This window comes from Calidris pugnax, unplaced genomic scaffold (genome assembly GCF_001431845.1).
Source record: "Calidris pugnax isolate Ruff unplaced genomic scaffold, ASM143184v1 scaffold4, whole genome shotgun sequence".
Classification (NCBI taxonomy): domain Eukaryota; kingdom Metazoa; phylum Chordata; class Aves; order Charadriiformes; family Scolopacidae; genus Calidris; species Calidris pugnax.
Window position 1 is genome coordinate 983,413 of NW_015090781.1, and position 21,371 is coordinate 1,004,783.

General features: G+C 36.7%; 1 protein-coding gene across 1 annotated transcript in view; it reads right to left on the reverse strand.

The window, feature by feature from the left end:
* ADGRA1 (adhesion G protein-coupled receptor A1) overlaps positions 1-21,371 on the reverse strand; it is a 286,732-nt gene that overhangs the window by 199,003 nt on the left and 66,358 nt on the right. Inside the window, exons 4-5 of the mRNA XM_014959599.1 lie at positions 17,416-17,487; positions 16,463-16,626 (exon numbers count right to left, since the gene is read on the reverse strand). Of these exons, the coding sequence (XP_014815085.1) occupies positions 16,463-16,626; positions 17,416-17,487 (236 nt within the window). The remainder of the gene's footprint in view (positions 1-16,462; positions 16,627-17,415; positions 17,488-21,371) is intronic.

Consider the following 21,371-nt stretch of genomic DNA (forward strand, 5'->3'; position numbering starts at 1 on the left):
GAATTTTTAAGGCATATCTTCTTCTCCCATATTTTAGTTGTTTTCACTTAAAGGCCTCTCATCATTAACATCTGGCCAGCCTACAGGGTTGTCAGTTGAAAGGTCACCCTTCTGCATTTGCACCACTGTCTCAAACACCTATTTTTCTGACAAGTACTTTTCACATATTTTTTTCCATTTCACTGCTCATGATTTCAACTTCCTTAAGCTTTCTCCTCAAAATCCTTTCCTGCCCATAGTAAATACAGATGAACTTGACCATGCCTAACCAGATTGCAAGCCATAATCACTAGTTCTACAATTACTAACATTTGTGTACGACCATTAGGGTTTGTTCTTTGCCTTATTCAGCATCCCACCCTAACACGCTTCTTTATGTCATGCACATGTTGTCTTTAAAGCACTTAAATTGTGAGAAGCTGCATTTATAAACCCAGCATTCGGCTCTCAATATTATTGGGGAATTTAACAGTTAAACAGTAGATTCATCACCTGCTTTGAATAAACAGTGAGAGGGATCACTTCTACTTCACTTCTGGAGTAAGAATGCTGGCCAGCACAATACACAAGATTTCTACATGAGCGAATATGAGATATTGCTGTTTGGGAGAAGGACACAGAGGATTTAGGGGATAGCTACTATTTACTGAGATGCTGTAAGTCTGCTGTGACTATAAAGGGCAGGCTTCAGAAATCTCTCCCTTCTTGTGTATACATCCTGTAGTTTATCTTCTGATTGTGCCTATTATTTGTGGACATGGATACATTACTAAAAATTCCTTGAAACATATCTAGCATTTTTATATGATCTTTGGCTTCTAACTAAAAGAAGGGAAACTAAACCAGATTAATACCTCATTCATAATAGCTACAGGCTTGGTCTCAGTCATTTCTATTAAAGGTTTTTACTAGAGGATGGAGAGAACCTCCTTCTCCAAAAAGTTGCAAGATTTGTGTTGCATTATGAAATTAATTATGTAATATAAGGAAAAGTTATAGTGAAAATTTAGCCATAAATTAATGAAATTCTTATGAAAATGGAGTCCAGAAAGATTAAGCATGCTGTCACAAGTAAAACAACAAGATATACTACTGACAGAAATAAAACAGTTCTCATGAATACAGTAATTGTTAACTGAGGATATTGTGTCTTGTCAAATGATTTGGGTCATGCAGTGAGTGACACATTGTGTCATGAGGCTGTGAAGTAGTGAGAGTATGAACTACAGTATCTATATTTCTTAAGCTAAATAACTTGCCTGGCATATGCACATAGCATACTACTATAATTTTGAATTTATCTCTACCTTTGTAGTTGGTCTCGAAGGCTCTCCTGTTACCATTTCTGTTGCTCAGAGTCGGGAATCACCAAACCCAGACATGGAGTGGGAATGAAGTGTTCTGTATAGATTTTGTCAGTTTATTATCAGAAGTAAATGAAACCTTTTTTTACAGCAGCATATCAAAAAAGGAGAAAATGATCAATTGATTGACATCAGTCATATCAACAACCCACTCATTTTCTTTTTCTTTGCAAATACTTCCAAGTGCCAGCAAAGATGCAAAGTGAATGAAACATACCATTAGGCTAGGGTATCCTTCAGACTAGCTGAACCCTTTCACAATTTACATATTTGGACTGCCCAAATAAACAAATAATGCTCAAACGCATTTTCAAAGTGAAACTAGTAAAATTTCTATGGATTATGACATTTGCAGAGCATGGAAGGTACACTTAACTACTATAAAACATCTGCTTTTATTCTGTGTAATGTCTATAAAAAATTGATTAGCAGAGCTATTCTTCAGTTGTTTTCCAGGGATAACCACAATTTAAATGTCTGAGGCTGATTCTGCAACTATTACTCAAGCAAAATTTCCAGTTAACTTCAGTGACACAGCTCACAGATATAAGGATTAATGGCATCAATAAGAATTTTAGGATTAGGGCCAATACCCTTTATCCTGAATAGCTAAAAAATTATTGTATAGTTCCATCAGCATCAGCTGGAAATACTTATTTTAGATTCATAATCCTACAATCCTTCAAATTCAGAATAAAAATAAAAGTATTTACTAATGCTGTACACACAGTTTCAAGCTTGACTTTGAGAAATAAGAAGTCAGAAAGGCAGAAATTTTGAAAGTATTTGGAAAGATTTTTGGCATTGATTTAACAGCACTTGAAATATAACAGCTCTGGCAAACATATCCCTAACACAAGAGAAATTTTCCCTTTGATTATGTGATTATTAAAGACCAAATAAATATATATCATCCCTGATACTCAAATATATATGTGTCCGTGTGTGTCTGTGTATGGCAGACACAACAGAATAAAAATAATTTACAGTTTACTATTGTATCCTGGGAGAGGAGGGACTAACTATGGGGGATTTTATTCATTTAATTTTTTACACATGTAAAAAATATTCCAAGACTCTCCTCAAGGACAATCTACTCTGCTGCCCTCGAGTTTGGATCCAGCACCACCACCTGCAGATGAGAGGTGTGACTCTCCTCTAAGCATTTAGATCAAGGGCTGCTGGAGTGTTTTACAGTCTTTACCTGTCTTGTCTCTCCAGTCAGCACTAAACCATGATTGCAGCAGAGCACTACAGGAATCACTGATTGCAGAATGAATCTAACGGTCTAACCCGTCATTACAGTAATTACATCTTTATCTTTCACTTCTCAGAAAAAAAGGGTTTTGTTGACTGAAGGCCAGATTCTTTATGCTCTCCAGTCTTGTATTTCAGATTAGCTCTAGGCGAGAATACTGAGGACTAGAATACTAGAATACTGAGGAGGAATCAGGTTACACAAATACCACTGAATCAGAATATCACTTAAGAGTCCTTCTCACGGAAGGGATATCCATGAACATTTTAATGCATGCCGTGCCCCAAGACTTTGAGAAATTTGAAAAAGAAAATAGAATTTTTTTAATAACCATTAGCTAACATAGAAAAACAACAAGCTGCACTGAAGTTCCAAGGAAATGTTCCAATGTGTATGCCCCTTAATATCTTTATAAAACAATTTATGTCACACACATGCACACACATTAAATACTTTCTGCCTTTTTTCCTTACAATTCTGTTCTTGAGATTTTAAAAATAGTTAACTTTTCCTTCTAATTTTGGCCTGCTTTTTTGTTTACTGTTTAAAAAATGGAAAGGAATGGAATGTGAAGGAAATGCTGCTGTCACTGGACATATGGAATACAAATGTTTGTAAAAGACATAACATACAATGAATGTCCCATTTAGAACGTATGCACTTCTGAGTGGGCACTACTGTTTTCCTGGTGAATGATCAAAAGCAAATCTCTAAGCGCAAAAGCTGGCCCGCTCAATAGATTTGTCTAAACACTATGGAAAGTTGGCTAATCATTGGCCACCATGACCAGCACAAGGTGCTGGAGATATGATGACAGAAAAATGAAACTCTGTCCTACCTCCAGCTACATTTTCTGCACTTTCTTCTGCACAAACTCTAACCCAGGCAGCACAACTCTCTATGGCTAAACAGCCACTGAGTGCATAATCATAGAACGGTTTAGGTTGGAAAGGATCATCTAGCTCCAACCCCCCTGCTCTGGGCAGGGACACCTTCCACCTGATCAGGTTGCTCAAAGCCCCATCCAGCCTGGCCTTGAACACCTTCATGTGAAAGGAACCTACAGAAGAGCCGGAGAGGGACTCTTTACAAAGAAGAGTAGCGACAGGACAAGGGGCAATGGTTTTAAGCTGGTGGAGGGGAGATTTAGGTTAGATACTAGGAAGAAATTCTTTACAGTGAGGGTGGTGAGGCACTGGAACAGGTTGCCCAGGGAGGTTGTGGATGCCCCATCACTGGAGGTGTTCAAGGCCAGGCTGGATGGCTATTTGAGCAACCTGGTCTGGTGGGAGGTGTCCCTGCCCATGGCAGGGGGGTTGGAACTAGATGATCTTTAAGGTCCCTTCCAACCCAAACCATTCTATGATCCTATTCTATGATTCTTCGGGCAACCTGGGCCAGGGTCTCACCACCCTCACTGTGAGAAATTTCTTGCTGAGATCTAATCTAAATCTACCCTTTTCTAACCCTATAACTCCACTTCCTGATAAAAAGTCCCTCCCCATCTCTACTGTAGGCCACCTTTAAGTACTGGAAGAAGGCTGCTATAAGGTCTCCCCGGAGCCTTCTCTTCTCCAGGCTGAACAACCCCAACTCTCTCAGCCTGTCTTCATAATCCTGGTTATTACGCTGGAGCATTCCACTGTTCAGTTTATCATAGACACATTTTTCTACCATACATTTTCTAGCTCTCATTAACTGGCTTTGTTTGAAACCAGCAGCTTCTACAGAGTCCACAGATTTCTCCAGGTTGCCCACACATCAGTGCAGTATTGCAGTGCCTGTGTCTCAGGACACACTATTGACTTCTCCCTCTCTCGGTAGAAATTCAGTTTGCTACAGTGCACCACAAGCTTTTGGGACTGAAAAAAGCCAGAGGCTGGCATTTTGCTTCTTGTTAATAACTTGATTTATTGTATTGCCAATGGGCTTTTTATTTGAACTGAGTGTGCCAACAGAGTGTGGCACATCCTGCTGACAAAAGTGTGAGTTAGAGCTCTAATATTTGTTTACAATCTCAGTGGGAAAGAAATATGCATGGAAAGCACAGTGGCGGGAAGCTGGAAGCAAGGACAAAGTAAAGGAACTTGCCCAATAAAAAGGACAGATGAAGAAAAACAAATTGAAAAACATTAGTTAAAATATTGAATTGCTGACACAGCAAACTAAACAGTAAATGTCTATTGATATTTACTGAATGGAACCAAAGAAAAGAGAGTGATCTGAATTGTTCCAAAGGCCAGCTTTACTTACACCGACGCCAATTTCTGTATGGCAAAATTTGCTGACAATAATGAAAAAATTAGTATAGAAGGTCACAGACAGTGCCATATGCCAAGGAAGTCAGCAATGAATGCAGAACTGGAGCCAAGCTTCGGTTTTAATAAAAGCTTTGCCTGGTTCCAATTTTAACATAATATCAAGAAAATACAGATGCCAACATGTATTAAACACATAAAAAAAATAAGTCTTTTGGGCTTGGGAAAAGAAAGCTTTGTATCGTATTCATTTACCACTCACTGCAGAAAAAAATGGAGGTTCTGTTTGTGTAATAGCTTCTTATTTCCACCAACTTCATAATGTTGGCAGGGCAAGGCATATTCCACACCAGTTTATCAATCTCTTTCACCTTCATACATGTTTTTCAGACAGGAACATAAAGTAGATTTTTTTTTTTTTTTTGAGCATCTCATAATTAAATCACAGGTTTACGTTTATTTTGTAATCCTAAGTGCTACACTGAAATACTAGCTACTAACCAAAGTGCAAGACTTCAGACATGTTTGCTGTTTTACTTTAAGGAAACAACTTTGTATTGTGCTTTTTTTTTGCAAACTTCTGTAAAGCCATCCAAGCTGAGAAAAAGAGAGAGAAAGGGTGCACGTCTCCTGAGCAGGCCCAGCAGAGTCAGTGACTAGGGCACTGATAAGAATGCAGATGCTGCAGTAGGGAGCTGAACAAAAGCAGCAATCCCAGGATTTATCCTGAGTTGGAAGTACAGCAAGCCCAGGCTGTCACAGTCTACTGCTACTGGTGCTTCAGTTATCTGGGTTAACTAACCAGATAAATGTACTCCCTATCTACAAAACAGAAGATTAAATTCCCTGCAGTTATGCCAAGAAGAGCTACAGTCATGGCTTTGGATGACACTTAGCGAGAAGCACTTAGATTTCATAATTGCTCAGAATGATTTAATTAAAACAAGATAAACCCATGTAGAAACTAAGGAAGGCTGAGCTGGAAAAAGTACAATTGAGAACTAGTCACTTTTAGCAAATCCAAGTCATACAGTTCTCAGCCAGCACTCAGCAGGTGCATGACAAATCAAGCCATGACAAAGTTATTTAAGCTGTTTTTCTCTACAAATTTTCTCCAGATTTATAAGCCCCTGTGAAAATAAATTACCTTTTTTACTCTGGGTCTAAGGCCTGATGTGTGTTGTGTCTGTTACAACCATTTTAAGTGAGGCGAAGTTGAAAAACACTTTCTTACTTACTGATGATAGTAGTGATTTACTTGGTAGGAAAGTAGAGGTAGAGAAATACAGAGGTAGCACGTTTCACTTTATATCATTTAACATAAAAAACAAATATTATAACATTAATTTGCAAAATGGCAACAGCTACTTGAAAAATTTCCACAATAGGAAATTCAAGATTTTGTTCCAGTTAATCAATTAATCAAATATACTATTTGCATGCAGGCAAAATAAAACCCATGGCTTGCATTGGCATAGCTAGCAGAACTTGAAAGAATGGGGAAAGAGTTATTTCATCACTGATTACTTTCTTATCAAATAAAACTTCTGCCACTTTTCCATTTCTTATTTTCAGATTTTCCCAGAAGTCTACTTTAGAAGCTGGGGAGCATTTGCCACATCCCGAAACTTAAAGAGCACGACATATTGACAGCTATGGTATTGGAAGATTCATCAACACAAATTCCTTCACTGGCAAGAGTCAGAAGCCATTGCTAGAAACCTAATTCTGATTACTCAAATTATCCTTATGGCAAGCAGGCCAGCAGGCTGTGCACACTCACTACAGCCTGTAGTTTATAAAAATGGCTGAGTAGTGGCAAGGATAAAACACCTAGCTCTTCAAAATACATTGATTAGCTTTATCTGCCTGGTAAATGCAGTGGTAGCACTCATCCTGCCAAACCTTAAGTACCACTAGTCACCTTCTTTTTATTTTCATATAATTACTACACACTTAGGGCAAGGAACTCCGGCAGCAGAAAGGCCCCAAGAGTGGCAGTGATTGCCCTTAACAGCCCACAGTGCAGCAGACTGCATGAGTAGCCATCCATACTGCAAGAACATCAAATGAAAAAGAAATGTAAAAGTCATAAAAGATGCTGAACAAGTGACAGGCATGTTGAAGTAAGAACCTGTCCCAATCCCTGTATGAAATTTTTCCACTCCAAATTCCTCTCAGCCCAGCTGACACTGTCAGAAACTGCAACTCTCTACAGCCATTTTTATACATATGTTAAAGAAAGTGCTATATGATGAAATGTGCTATAAAAATTTGAGATATCACTATGGTATACTCCACTTAATTAGAACAGAGGATGTTAGGATGGAGGCTTTATAAGAAACTTTCCCATTAGAACAATTAAGATTACTTACAATAAACTGTAATCAGTGCTGCTAATGGGACAATATTACAACAAATTTGGCAAAGAAGCTTATATGATTTTTATCTAGGAATTACCAGTATGAAATTTAACCCTTATCTTTTAATGTACATGTTACCATGTGAAGAATAAAGAATATATCTTCTGGGATACTCCATGGGTCTTAGTCAAGGCTGGCTGTCTCACTATTGCTTTGCTCATGAGCAACTCGCTTTTGGAGATGGCCAGTCAAGTATCAAAGGACAGAAGTTTTGAAGATTAAAGAAGCTATGTTTTTCTGATACTCTCCTCATTGCATGTTAGCTAAATTTTCCTTTAGTTATTTTGCATGCTTTTTGGAACAAGCAGGCAAAGACAATGTGGAAAATCACACAAAACTGTACATTAAAAAACGTAGCTGTATTTTACGAGTAAGCTATGGGAAGAAAAAAAAAAGGGGTATGTTTCTAGCACGTAAATCAGCAAGACTTCAGGGGCAAAAAGTTCTGTTGAATTATATTTCCATGTGTGAGCACAGATTCAAGGTAAGACATAGTAGTAAGACCTCATCCTCTAAGTTTTAAGTGTTACTAATTTTGTGCCTCCAACCTTTCAGCAGTGTTGTAAATTATCACTAAAGAAATTACATAATTATGTTCAATATTAAACATAGGCCACAATATTAATTTTTTTTTTTCTTTTCCAGTTTGAGGCTGATCGTATTCATATAAGAAATCTGGAATTTGGAGCCAAAAGGTTAGAGCATTGATGGTTAATAATACCAAATGGTTATCTATTGAAAACTTCGATACTTAAAATGGGCCACTTAGCTCTGATAGAAAATGAATCTATGGCACCTATCTTTGAAAGATGCAAAATGTAGTTACATTATTTGATTTATAGGCATTCTGTTATTATCCATATTTTGTTGTTAAAGAAAATCCTGTATTGTTAACATTGTAAAATAAAAACAGCTAATTTAACTACAGCTAATTGTATCACTGTCCATATTTCGCAAAGCATAAACCTCTGAAAGGTTACTAATGGGAATATTCCTATTTCAATATAATTAGACCTATTCATATGATTAGGCACTCCCTGCAGAATTGGAGCTGAAGTTTGATCCCACATAGTCTTGAAGACAATGATGCTCTGCATGAATGCAGCAGGCTATCTGTAGGCTGCCAAGAAACTGCATGACTGGAATCCGAATCTGGATAATTAATCCATCACTCTTTGTACTTGAGATTCTGAGTTTAGTCAGTTACTACTACTACTGAAAAAATCCCACAGTTCAATATTTACATTGTGTTAATGTAGTAAGAATGACTTGTAAATGAAGAAATAAATGGTTGAAACAATAATCTCAAGCTCATTGCTAAATTTAACTAAATAGCAAAAGAGACCAAATAAAATTTTGTGTACTCTGAGAGAAACAAATAAAGAAAAAACGTCCCTTCTTAACTTTGAGCTAATACTTGTTGCAATATATTTCATGTAGGAAAGAAAACTTTTAAGTTTTATATATTTATATTTCATGTAGGAAAGAAAACTTTTAAGAATGATCTATGTACAGGTGTATGCAATTACCATTTTAAGACTCAAAAAGTAATGTAGATAATTAATTTATGTCACCATATGAAAAAAGAAACTCCAAATTTAATTTCAAATTCAGTATCCCTAGTGCAAAATATTTGACAGGATTCTTAAAAGCTGATGCAAAATGAAGCTGAATGCATTCAGTGGATTTCAGGCTTAAATTTAATTTTTGAAAAACTCTCCTTTCAAAGATAGACTTTCCCAATATAAATATTTTTTTTCTATTTTTGGCATGTAAAAGTACATATTTCTTTAAAAGATCTTACTATTGCACAGTGGAAACAGGCTTACTCTGCTAGGGATGAGGGGGAAATGATGTGCAAACAGATCAGGTAAAATTATAAGGACATTTCGATGTACCTAGCTTCTAAAACATCACTATTCCACCAGTGCTGAAAAAGCAGTTAAAGCCATGCTGCATTTTAAGAATATATGTCAAGAAAGAAAAAAGCTGCTTCAAAACATGAAAGTACTTCATACAAATAGTATAGAAAAGAAAATGTTCTAATTTTTTCCCCAACGGTATTACTGTAATTGATTTAAAATAATCTTGAATGTTCTGAATTTTTGTAGTATTTTAGGTAAGATTGCAAAAAATTACTTATGAAAATAGACTAGGGAGCTTCATGTGGCCTGAGAGAAATATGCCTTAATGTTCTGCTTATACTTAAGGTCAGAATTCCAGAGAGTGAAATGGTAAGAAAGGATAACTAGGAGTAGGTAAGAGTAGGTAAGTAAGGATGAAAGTACTTCGTACTTTTCTATATAAGAGATTAAATCTTAAAAAGGTCAAGAAATCTGTAAGAATGCAAGTAGAAAAATCCATAAAGAATATAAAAGTATTCCTTTTTTGCTTTGTGCCAGTTTCGGTCTTAACAGGTACAGAGCATCAGAGCAGAAAATGCTCACATTTTAACCTGACTGCTCCTTACAAAAGGCAAGGTGTGGGTTAAGTACAACCAACTCCCTAAAAACTAAATGCTCTCCCTCCCAATATATTATTTACATTTTCTATGAAACATTTAATGAATTGTATTGCAGAACACATAAGCCTCAAAACGATCTATCCCTTTCAGTTGTATTCCTCCCTTTGAAGTACCTCTCACAAGGAGGGAGTCTATTATATCAAAAAAGTGTATTTCAATAATATTTTAGGAGTCACAAGTTGCTAATTTCACTCATGAGCTTCAACTCACACTTCAACTGAGGTAGTTTACAGAGTTCAGAGACTGAGTAATAATTCAAACACTGTTGGACACTCACAACCTGTAGCTATTCCATTCTTTCTCACCTCTGTTTTCAGTAGGATGGATTTTTATTCTTCTTCAGTGTTAACACTTTTCTCAGTAGTCAGCCCCCTGAGCCAGGCTAGAAACCTAATCCTACAGATCTTACACAGATAAAACTCCAGCTATGTATTTTGAATATTCATTCTCTGTCATCCACAGTGAAAGTCCTAATTGACTATTAAAGCTATGAGTAAATTATGAACCAACCCTAATAATTTCTCACTACAATTTTGATGTAAATATTTACAATTCTATTAATCACAAACAATGGGTGCACTACTCATTAATGAAATTGCTTTCAAATTCTATTTCCATCATTGTGGAATAATTCCTAAAATATAATTTTTATTAAAAATATATAGCTTTGTTCACATATTAAGGAAAAGATGTGAAATTGAAGCGTTTCCGGAGTAAAACACAGCGGTGGCTGGTATGTGAGGAATCTGCTACATCACTGACTCCCTGAACAATATTGCTTGCAAAAGCAACACAGAGGATGGAGTGAAGATCCCACAGCAGATCTGGGACCAAGGTGGTCCTATGGAACTGATAAGTGGCATGCTTGCTTGAAGATCCCACAGCAGATCTGGGAACAAGGTGGTCCTATGGAACTGATAAGCGGCGTGCTTGCTACCCTAAGGCAACAGTCTGTCAAATTTTGATGTAATGCTGTCCTTTGTGTGAACTTTGCTCATTATAATGTCATTATAATACCAAAACACACCTCCAGCCCGAAGGCTACCCGCCTCCAAGGTGCAACCACTCCTCCTTGAGTCTGCACCCTGAACTTTTCGTAAACTCTACCTTTCAATGCGAGGCGAGAAAATTTTGCTCCCATCATAATAAAAGTGTTTCTGACTAAAATGTAAACTGTACCTTTCAATGCGAGGCGAGACAATTTTGCACCCATCATAATAAAAGTGTTTCTGACTAAAACTACTCAAACTCCACCTTGAGGGTAAAAAATAGTATAAAAATAGCCTGAGAAAGGGGGGATGCTAGGGAAGATACCATCGTGAACAAGTCAGGGAGGATCCCATGATGGACTGCCTCTGACTCCTGGGACCAGTCAACGGGGGACATCTGTGGGTGAGACTTAGACTGTACCCAGTGCTTCCTCGGGGAACTTAGAAATCTCTCCAGGGGGTTACCTGTTACATTTAGAGCCAGGCTGTATTGTTTGTAACTTTATCGTGTGCTTTGTGCTACTAATAACATTTTTACTTGCACGTGCTTTGCAGACAGTGTTGCAAACCATAAGAACCTTCATATCTGTTGCTGAAATAAACTGTACTGCTTAAGTAGTTAGCTGTTTCGGCTTCTCATTGAAGGCGACTGAACATTAAAGTGTGGCTGGGCTGGTTCATGAGCACGACTAGACTGAGGGTGCATCCGGAATCGTGATAGTTTAATATATTAAATGCGACCCGACTGATAGTGGTGAATTGGGCATCATTCAGAATTTAAACCTAGCTGCCCCCAGCCTCCCGCTTTGGTGAGGAGTGTTAGAACACAAGGGGGTTTATTTTCTGCCAAAACTATTTTGCCCTTTTAGTGCAACAACCGTATCTTCCCCTAAGACTGCATCTTAAAATGAACATATCTAACATTTGAGTTTATGTCTGTACCTTTACTCTGGAAGTTTCTTGACTAAGGATGATATATGATGAACATGCATTAATGCTAGCATTGCTAATTGTGTCTGTCTGCACTTGTTGATTGTAATTATTGCAATGACTCGGGTTTTTCAGGTGAATAAATAATGCCGTATTTTAGAGCTTGTTTTAACTCTTGTTCTCTTGCCCTAAAGTACTTCAATGTGCAAGGAAATTTTCTCACATTCAGTAGAACACAGCAAATAAGGAAGTGGGAAACAGAAAAATTCAGTGCAGAAGGATAATAAAGATACAAGCGACTGATTCACATGTTCCAGGAAACAGACTTGTACAGAGCTTTCCATCAACACAGAGGGTAAACACAGTGTTAGCCAATTCCTCATGAAAGGGTCAGGTGGAAGGGGCGGAGCTCTGCTGTCATGGCCTGAGAGCCAATTAAGACCGTTAAAGATTGCTCTCTCAGCCTCACCGCCAGGCTGCCTTCCAGCAGGCTGCCAGGAAAGGTAAGGGCAGCAACATGTGACAAAACTAGTTTGTCTAGAGGTGATTGTCCCCCTGTACTCGGCACTGGTGAGGCCTCACCTTGAGTACTGTGTCCAGCTTTGGGCCCCCTACCATAAAAAAGACATGGAGGTGCTGGAGCGGGTCCAGAGAAGGGCGACAAAGCTGGTGAGGGGTCTGGAGAATAAGTCCTTATTGCTCTCTACAACTACCTGAAAGGAGGGTGTAGAGAGGTGGGGGTCGGTCTCTTCTCTCAAGTCACAGGTGACAGGACAAGAGGAAATGGCCTCAAGTTGCGCCAGGGGAGGTTCAGGCTGGATATTAGGAAAAATTTTTTCACTGAAAGGGTTCTCAGCCATTGGAATGGGCTGCCCAGGGAGGTGGTTGAGGCACCATCCCTGGAGGTGTTCAGAAGACGGGTTGATGTAGTGCTGGGAGGTATGGGTTAGTGATGATGCTCCTTGTTTGTTGTGTGGGTGTCTATTTTTGTCAGTTAGGTTGACGGTTGGACAAGATGATCTTTAAGGTCCCTTCCAACCTAGAAGATTCTGTGATTCTGTGATTCTGTCTGGCAGTGCTGTGATGAGATAGTGCGGATGTGTATGTATCAAACCCTCTGGTCGAGCACAGAGAAGTGGCTTGATAAAAATCTAGGTTCCTCTCTACATTTAGATTTCTTAAGAACTGACAAGATGCTGCATCTAGTTCTTTTAACCTGGCTGCTTTACAGGTCCAGGCGACAATATGATGACCAAGATTAGGACAGCAGACTGCATAAACCTGAAAAGCTACTGACACCAAGAAAAGAGCTAAACCCACCCACTCTCTGCACAGAAACATGCATACTGATAAGGAATAGAAATGCATTTTATTATGTATAAATGCATCAAATACTAAGCAAAAAAAAAAAAAAAAGTTTTATATTTTCTCATTTTTGAAGCAATTTCTTTTTTAATGAAAAACAGGTCCCGATTACTTATTTATAAACATCTGTAGAGAAAAGATGCATGAAAAAAGCAATGCTTTAATTTGTAGGAGACCTGCATGACAAACAGTGTTCTGTTCCAGGAGAATCAGATCATTTTCTCTGGAGTGGAAATAACTCAATAGAAGTGCCTTAAAGCATTATATATTTATTTTTATACTTTGACCATTGCAATATTTTTTGTATAATTTAGAAAATATTTACATCACTTTCAGCCAAATCATTTATCTAATGATTATTGATATCATGTCAACTACTTCATAAACTTTAAATAAAATCTAATTGGAGAAGACAAGAAAGTCAGCACTTTTCCAAATATTTGTTTTGATGAGTCAATGTTTTCTAACAGAAAAAGGTTTCATCGGAGCTACATGGCGATTGTAATTTGCTACATTTACTACTTAGTACTGTTAGTTCAATAGCATCAATACAGCTTTGAGACTGAGAAACTAAATTCTGATGTCTCATTCATCAGTGCAATCAAACCCCAGCTTTAAGAGCAAACTTTTGTAATTCCGTTAAGACAAAAACTCATAAACATCTTTCCTGAGTAAAGAACTTGGCCTAAAGAATCCATTTCTGATGATGATGTGTGCAAGGGAAAATCACAGACTCCTATCAGACCTCAGGTGGAATTTATAGCACTGGTATTCAGGAAAATGTAATTTTCCTCCTGTAAATTGAGTTTTATTTGGAGTCATTCAGGAACAGTAACAAGGCACTGCATGAAGCCAATTCCACAATCATTTTTCAGAAAGATACTCTGTCCATACCTTTATGAATTCACTGCAGTCCCTCATAATTAAGGTAGAAGACAAAGGCAAAACTATCTTTTATCACCAAACTAACTTTTCAGCCTTATTTCCAACATTGTTAAAAATTGTTTTATACCTGAACATTCCTGACAGTTGGAGATTTTTGTTATAGAAGATTTAAGTAGCTCTTATAAGCTGTTAATGAAGTTTACAAGCAGAACCCTGTGAATTCCAAAACAGTGCAGTTACTTAAATTAACTCTTATAAAAATCCCCAAAGCAGGTTTTAAAGTGCTTTCAATGGGTGACTAGTTTGACTATCGTGAGTTATCATATGCAGGAGAAAGGTTTGCCAGAAAGAAATTTGAAAGATGTTTTCTTTTCCCATCAAAACATAAAATAAATGTAAAAAGCTATGGCAGACTTCTCCCTGTAGCTATTCACAAATTTTTTATTGTCTAGTTTCTTCTCCACATACTTTGACTTTTTGGTTTACTCCCTAGCTCACCTGCAAAGATCTTTGCCATTTCCCTTCTGTTCGTATTTTTTGCCTTTCATTCTTCTTCTCTTTGCTCCTCTTGTAACTGCGATACCTCATGATGTATTCTAGCATGTTGAAGGAAGATCAGTAACTATAAATACAAGTGTCTGACAGGATGGGAGATTCAGGAGATTTTAATTTTTAAATCACTAAATATTTTCTTTAAGATATCCTTGATTTGGTTAGCTCTATGTGTATTTCAACACATACAATTTCTAAAATGCTCTCAATAGCGGTTATTATTTTGGTGCCAGACAGTCTTCTATTATGCCTAAATTCAAATTAAGTTACTGAAAATGAAAATGCTAAATGCTGTGGGCATCGTGAGCTGCCCAACAGATACTATGAGCACTGTGAAGTACCTGGCAGACTTTATAGAGCTGGTGGAAGGCTCAGCCAATAAAACCACCCTAAAGCTCTCTGTGGGTATTAAAAGCAGCATCAAGCTATTGGCAGTCATTACAAACCTTGTCAAGTAATCAGTGGACATTATAAATAGCAGTGAGAACTAGATGGGCATTGTAAATTCTGTGTCAGAGGTGTGGTAAGGAGTCCTATTAGGAAATAAAGTATGAAATTCTGAAAAATTGGTTTCATTTCCTCTGTAAAATTCACAGGCTCATATTCATTGGTAACCTGGAAATATCAATTAACAGTCCTTAATCAATTCTTCTGATCATTCCAGCATTTTAAGAAGAAGGAATTTTCCTGCTGGGAAATGGATCTCTATGAAGATGTCCATGCTGGGTGTCTATAAATTGGCAGCTTGATATCTGAGAGGCATTGCAGGTTTTCAAACATTCAGCAATACAGACTACTGGAAACTTCTCTGCCTTTCAATCACAAGAGCTCATTCCTTATTTGCCTCGAGACAGGTATCTATGCTTCCTTAACAATTCAGCCAATGGATCATCTGTAGCTGGTATTCATATCCTTTTACACCTCTCCCAACCTGCAAACATCTTTATTTGCTGTTAAAACCAATTTTTTCTATTACTCCTGTCAACTCTGATATCCCTTCTGCTATAAATGTGTTAGCAGCACACACCATTCCTCTTGTGACTACTAGGGTAAAAGTGTGACTTTCCTTTTGTTTCTGTAAGACATTAGTAAAGTCACCATCCCAGGCATTTTCTGTCATTCAAGAAAGCCAAAGATGCAAAGATTCTGTGATTAATCAAGTACGTGTGAAATTATACTTCTGATTATGGAACCCATCAGCATCATCTTAGGCAATGACGTTTTTTTCTGCAGTATGTGACACTTTTAAAATCTCTGGTTTGGTCTGCTCTTTGCTAGATAGTGTTCAGTGTGAGACGAATTTTCTTTACTCTTTCATATTTTTTTTGTTTGCTTCCTCACACTATATCCATCATGTTTGCTACGGTGGAAAATCTTTTCCAAAGTGATTTACTTATAGATCTTCAAATACAGAATTCACCTAACAGAAGCACTCTGTGAAAATTCTATTCATCCCCAGGACACAGTGCTAAATTGTATAGTTACAGGTTTATAAAAATGAAAAATACAAGAATAAAATCTGACATTTATGCCACACTGTCAGAGATATAACTTGAAAGGAACATTCTATAAATCCCTGTAGCAATCCTCAGTTTCCTGCAGTATACTATGCAGAACTACCATCATGGGTTGATGTTTTTATCATAATTACATGTTACCTAATATATAGACAGGACAATGGTGTTCCTCCTATATATATATGTGTTATTTTGTATGAAATAAGAAACTTGTATGTTTTCCGTTCTCTTTCAATCTTAGTTGTGTTTTCTGTGCCGTATACCTGACTTTCTTGTGCGTATAAGCAAGTCTGATTTATTAGTCTTTTTTTTTTTTTTTTCCGCATATTTTTCTGTCTTTTAATATTTTCTCTGGATTCCGCTTCTGTTTGTAATGCTAAATGAGAGTAGAGCTCACCACATATCAGCTGGTTTTCCTTCAGGTTACGAAATGACAGTCCTTGTAAAGCCCTGGGGTAAGCACAAACCGTTTCCTCGGCTATTCGAACTGAAGCATTTCTGGCCCATTGCAAGACCCATTTTAGATTACAGTCACAAATGAGTGAATCGGTGTTGAAATGTCTGGAAAGGCAAAGAAACATCACAATTGGTACACGTGCAATTTTCATAAACATACTTTATTCTGTTAGATTCAAATTATCTAATTCCAAGGAGAACTACTTCTAGATAGACATGTACCTATGAGTGTATAATTGTAGATGTATAATTACAAAGATATCCTGAGGCAACTAACACACATCATCCCACTGTTGATGACTTCCAAGACATTATGCCAAAATTCTGGTTTTGGTTACAGAACGTGTCATTGACTACTGAATTAAATTTGAGTATGGGTGACTGTAGAAAGTCATACTAAAACGTATTTCCACTTAGTAAAAACTCTTTTAAGTAGAAACCTGGCTATGGGAGTATCCAGTCTACACTTTTTAAGTCTCAGAGAAGTACATTTAGTATAAATAACTAGGAATTGTTATTATAATTACAGGAAAAATATTTAACATGAGTGTTTTTGTGTATTTAGAGTTCATATATGATGTAACACATGAAAACATGCAAAGATAGAAGAACATAAAGGACAGAAAAACAGGGATGTTAGTCAGGATGGCTAGACTCGGCTAGTCAGAAATGGGCTCAAGTTGTCAGTGCTACCCATTTCAATAAGACAGGTAGAAGGTGGCAGCTCTCCAGACCATCAACAGAGACAGACATCAATGACAAAATACTGCATATTTTACATTTAGAATGCATTTCTAGAAACAATCCTCTTTGAATCATATTCAACTCTACTGTGTTTATTCTAATGCTTTTCTTGAATATTTCAGATTTCCAAACATAAGGAATGATACTTACAGTGCTTTCAGAGCGAGCAGCTCAGAAAAAAGTCCATTCATGAGACTTGAAAAAATATTCCCTGACAAATTCCTAGAAAAAAGCCATTTGCAGTCAGTTACAAGAAATACAAGAAAAAAGCAAAATTATTATAGAGTACAATTTTCCCAATGTTAATTAAGAAATTCTGCTTTCTTGACAACCGTAGAAACATACTTAAATTTGTACATTGCTTTTTCCTAAATGTCAGCAATATTCAAATCAAATCATACACTTTTACTTCTTTTATTTTCCCACCAGGTATACACACAATTCACTTAGTCTAATAAACAGGAATATTTCTTCATATTTAATAGAATAGAATTCTAGGAGATAATATTCTAGAATTTAATTTAATACAGTGATTAGTCAGTGAGACTTACATTGTATTTTTATAGTATATGTAGAATGCCACTTCAAGGGAAAGAAGTAAAAACAGTGTCTTAATTTAGTAATGCGCAGAAGAATTCAAGCAATTCCTTAAAACAGTAATGAGTAACTACACAAATAATTCTATTACAAAGGACTTTAAACAAACTGATTTTCCTTCTTTAAACTAAGGATATTTCCTTTTTAACTACTCTTTTATTATTTCTTGTCCAGATGGCTGAATGGATTAAGTTGCATACTTGCTAAACGGATGCCGTTTAATTTTGCCTAGTTTAACAGTATTGTTCCACTAATGCCTTCGTAGTGTAAAAGGTAAATGGTTAATGTCAAGCAATACTGTCTTTTTCTATACCACTAAACTGAAAAATTAGTGCAGTATCCAAGATTAGCATTTCACTGCATATGAATTATCTACTTGTGAAATAGTGATACATGTTCCTTCCTATCCAGTGTCCAAAGCCTAAATGTCTGAATTCAAGGATGGCTACAAAATTTCAGCTATCATTGAAATGTCAGATTTCTTCACTGGAGATTTGTTGTTACATATAGAAAAAAAATTGGACGGTTTCATTACTTTTTCATAAAAAATGATGTTTTTGTAACTATTGATTTTACTTCTCTTATGTCTATAAAGTAAAGAGCGTAAACTGGAGATATAAATTCATATCAGGACCATTATTGCACCAGTGAGAAATCTAGCAAGCTGTAAAAATCTCAACTTCAACAAAACTCAAGCTTCATAAAGTGAGGAAGAGAAAACCCCTCAATAATTATACTTTCTAGAGAAACCTGTACAGATATATATGGATCAATGAATTCAAGAAAGAAGAAAGAACATTGCTAATTTATAAATTACTTTAAGAAGTTATGGAGCATTCTTGAAACAATAAATAATCTTAACTTTGTACATATTTTTCACCACTGAAATAATGAAAAAAAAAAGAAAACGAAATTTGAACACTGAATTTTCATGGTACTTAAAAGCAAAATTCTGCTAATACAGAAAAATAAACTGGCTCAGCAATGTTAAGTGAAATTATTTCTCATTGTATTGAGTGATGATAAGATGTGTTGATATAATTGAATTCATTGTTAACATTTTGTTTAACAGGGGGCCTTTAATACAGTCGTGGCTCAAAGCTCTTGAAAATGGAAGAGCTTTCCAGTATCGCTTCAAGTGTGGGTATGTCTATAGGTGGAAATGAATGTTTGCTTGTAGCTACCTATTTCTATACTTTTAATATTTTAGATTTATCAAGAGGAACTAAAAATATTGAGCATTTCACAAAGATTCAGTTACCTCTTTACTTAAAATTAAAATGGATCTAATAACGTGCTTATTGGACATAAGCCCTGATGAGGCATATGCTGAAGCAGTTCAGTGAACTTGGACATATACCTGACTAAATCAGAAAATGATAACCCTGACATTTACACTGAAGTAAATCAGAAGTGGTTCCACTGATATGAAAGCAGTTACAGTCGTATAAACTTACTGACAGAGGGAGATCATGCTGAACTGAAGGATGGGGAAGCAATCTGCTCAGCCTTGCACGGATGGCAGCCAGAGAGCAGAAATACAGGGGTTCTTCCTTTTCTCTGCCTTACTCCAATACAGTAGGATATGACAACATTCCTGATCTGATGCAAATCCCAGCTTTCCCCTTAAATACTTCATACAGCAAACCAAACAGAACACCAAGTCTGAAGTTTGGTAATTCCATTTGGACCAACAGAAGGCTTTAAGGGAAAAACTGTAGGTCATTTCCAGAGCTGAGGTAGCAGGGTTCAGCAGATGAACGGTAGCTTTGCACGTGCCAGTGGCGCCCATTCTGTGTCTACTGTATCTATTGGCTTTCCATAGGTCCTACCAAATCCACCAAGATATCTAGCCAGAACTCACCTACAGTATGTTAACTTAAAAAATCCCGACTCATGTTCCATTTACACATTTTTGGTTTCTTTTTACCATGACAAAGGAGTATGTAAACCTTTTCTTCAGTGGTTTTGCCAAGTGCTGGAATAATTGAGTTTCTGACAGTTCAAAAGTCAGCACAAATCCAGCAAGCCAATTTTAATATTCTTTCATAATTTTATGGAAATTACCTGGTTTGAAATTTCCATATTATTACTAACATTTAGCAAACTAGGATCCTGTTCACAGGGCTGTAGAAATCATAAAGCAATACATTTCTATGCCCCAAAACCCACATAATTACAATATCTGGATCTTCAACAATGTGAACAGCTTCTTCTCTAACAAAACTTGCGGAAATCTTCTCAAATCACCCTAATAACACATATATTTCTGAGCTAGATATCTGATTCTGGCAAACGCCTGGTTCTGTCAGTTCACATCATTTATGTTATATATTAAGGTATCTCCAAATGCATAACATTGTGAAATTCCGCCATTTCAGATATCCAAAAACCTATGCTAGCTTGATTTAAAAGGACATTTGTTCTAAAAACATCTGTATCACCTAGTTTGCAAACATTTCAAACATAACAAATTAATGCACTCCAAAGCTGATAGCACTTACTATGCCATTAACTTAGTCCATTAGTAGAAACATGTGCTTTCTGTTACATCAGAGGTAAAGCATTTTAGTCTTAAGAATAAGGTCCTACATTTATTTTTTCCTATACCAAATACTCTTTTGCTTTTACAGAAATTAATAAAGCACTTTTGCCAAAAGCTTTAATATAAATGACAAATGCCATAAAACAGTTAAAGGGAGTACCCTTAGAGTACCCTTTTGAGGCAAAATATAGGTAGAAGCAGAAGCATATGAACATGAAGAATGCGTCATTCTTACAAGCAGTATTAAAAAGCAAAAGCCGAATGCAAGGGTGGCAGATTGATCTTCTGTGCAAAAAACCAGGGATAGGAGTCAACAACATGGGATGGGGAGAACAGCTATCCCAACAACTGGGATTGGGAAACAACAACAGAAACACAGAGGGGGCAGGTTATGGTGCATATTTTCTTGATGTTGCCAAAATGGGGTCTGGTTGATTCACTATGTTCCTGGTTTTGTACTTTATTTCTAGCACCATAAAATGTGATTAGTTGCTTCAATGACAGCAAGAAAGTCACACAACAATTTATGGTACAATATTATTGTAAAACTAACTGCTGATGAAGACTGAGAGGCAGGATGAAGAATAAATCAGATATACTTTAATCAAAAAATTGGAAGTGAGGTGGAAGTTCTGTTTTGAACTTCCAAAAGGAAGACCCAGCAGTAGTCCTTGTTGAAGCAGATTTAAAGTTGCAACATTTCAGAAGCTGAAGAGCTAACTTATGGGGGACTAAAATGAAATCTGGTATATCAGTACTGTGGCACCATCCCAGTATTCCACAGCTCTTGATACCTAGATTAAATATAAACAGAATTAATGTGGATGGCAGCTCCATTACCTAGCAGAAATACATTTGCATACATAATTCTGGAACAAAGCACTGAAACAGTGCCACTGAGGGACCAAAGGAGATTTGGAAGATTTGTTGCATTCAATTATGTCACTCCTAGTTAGAATATGTG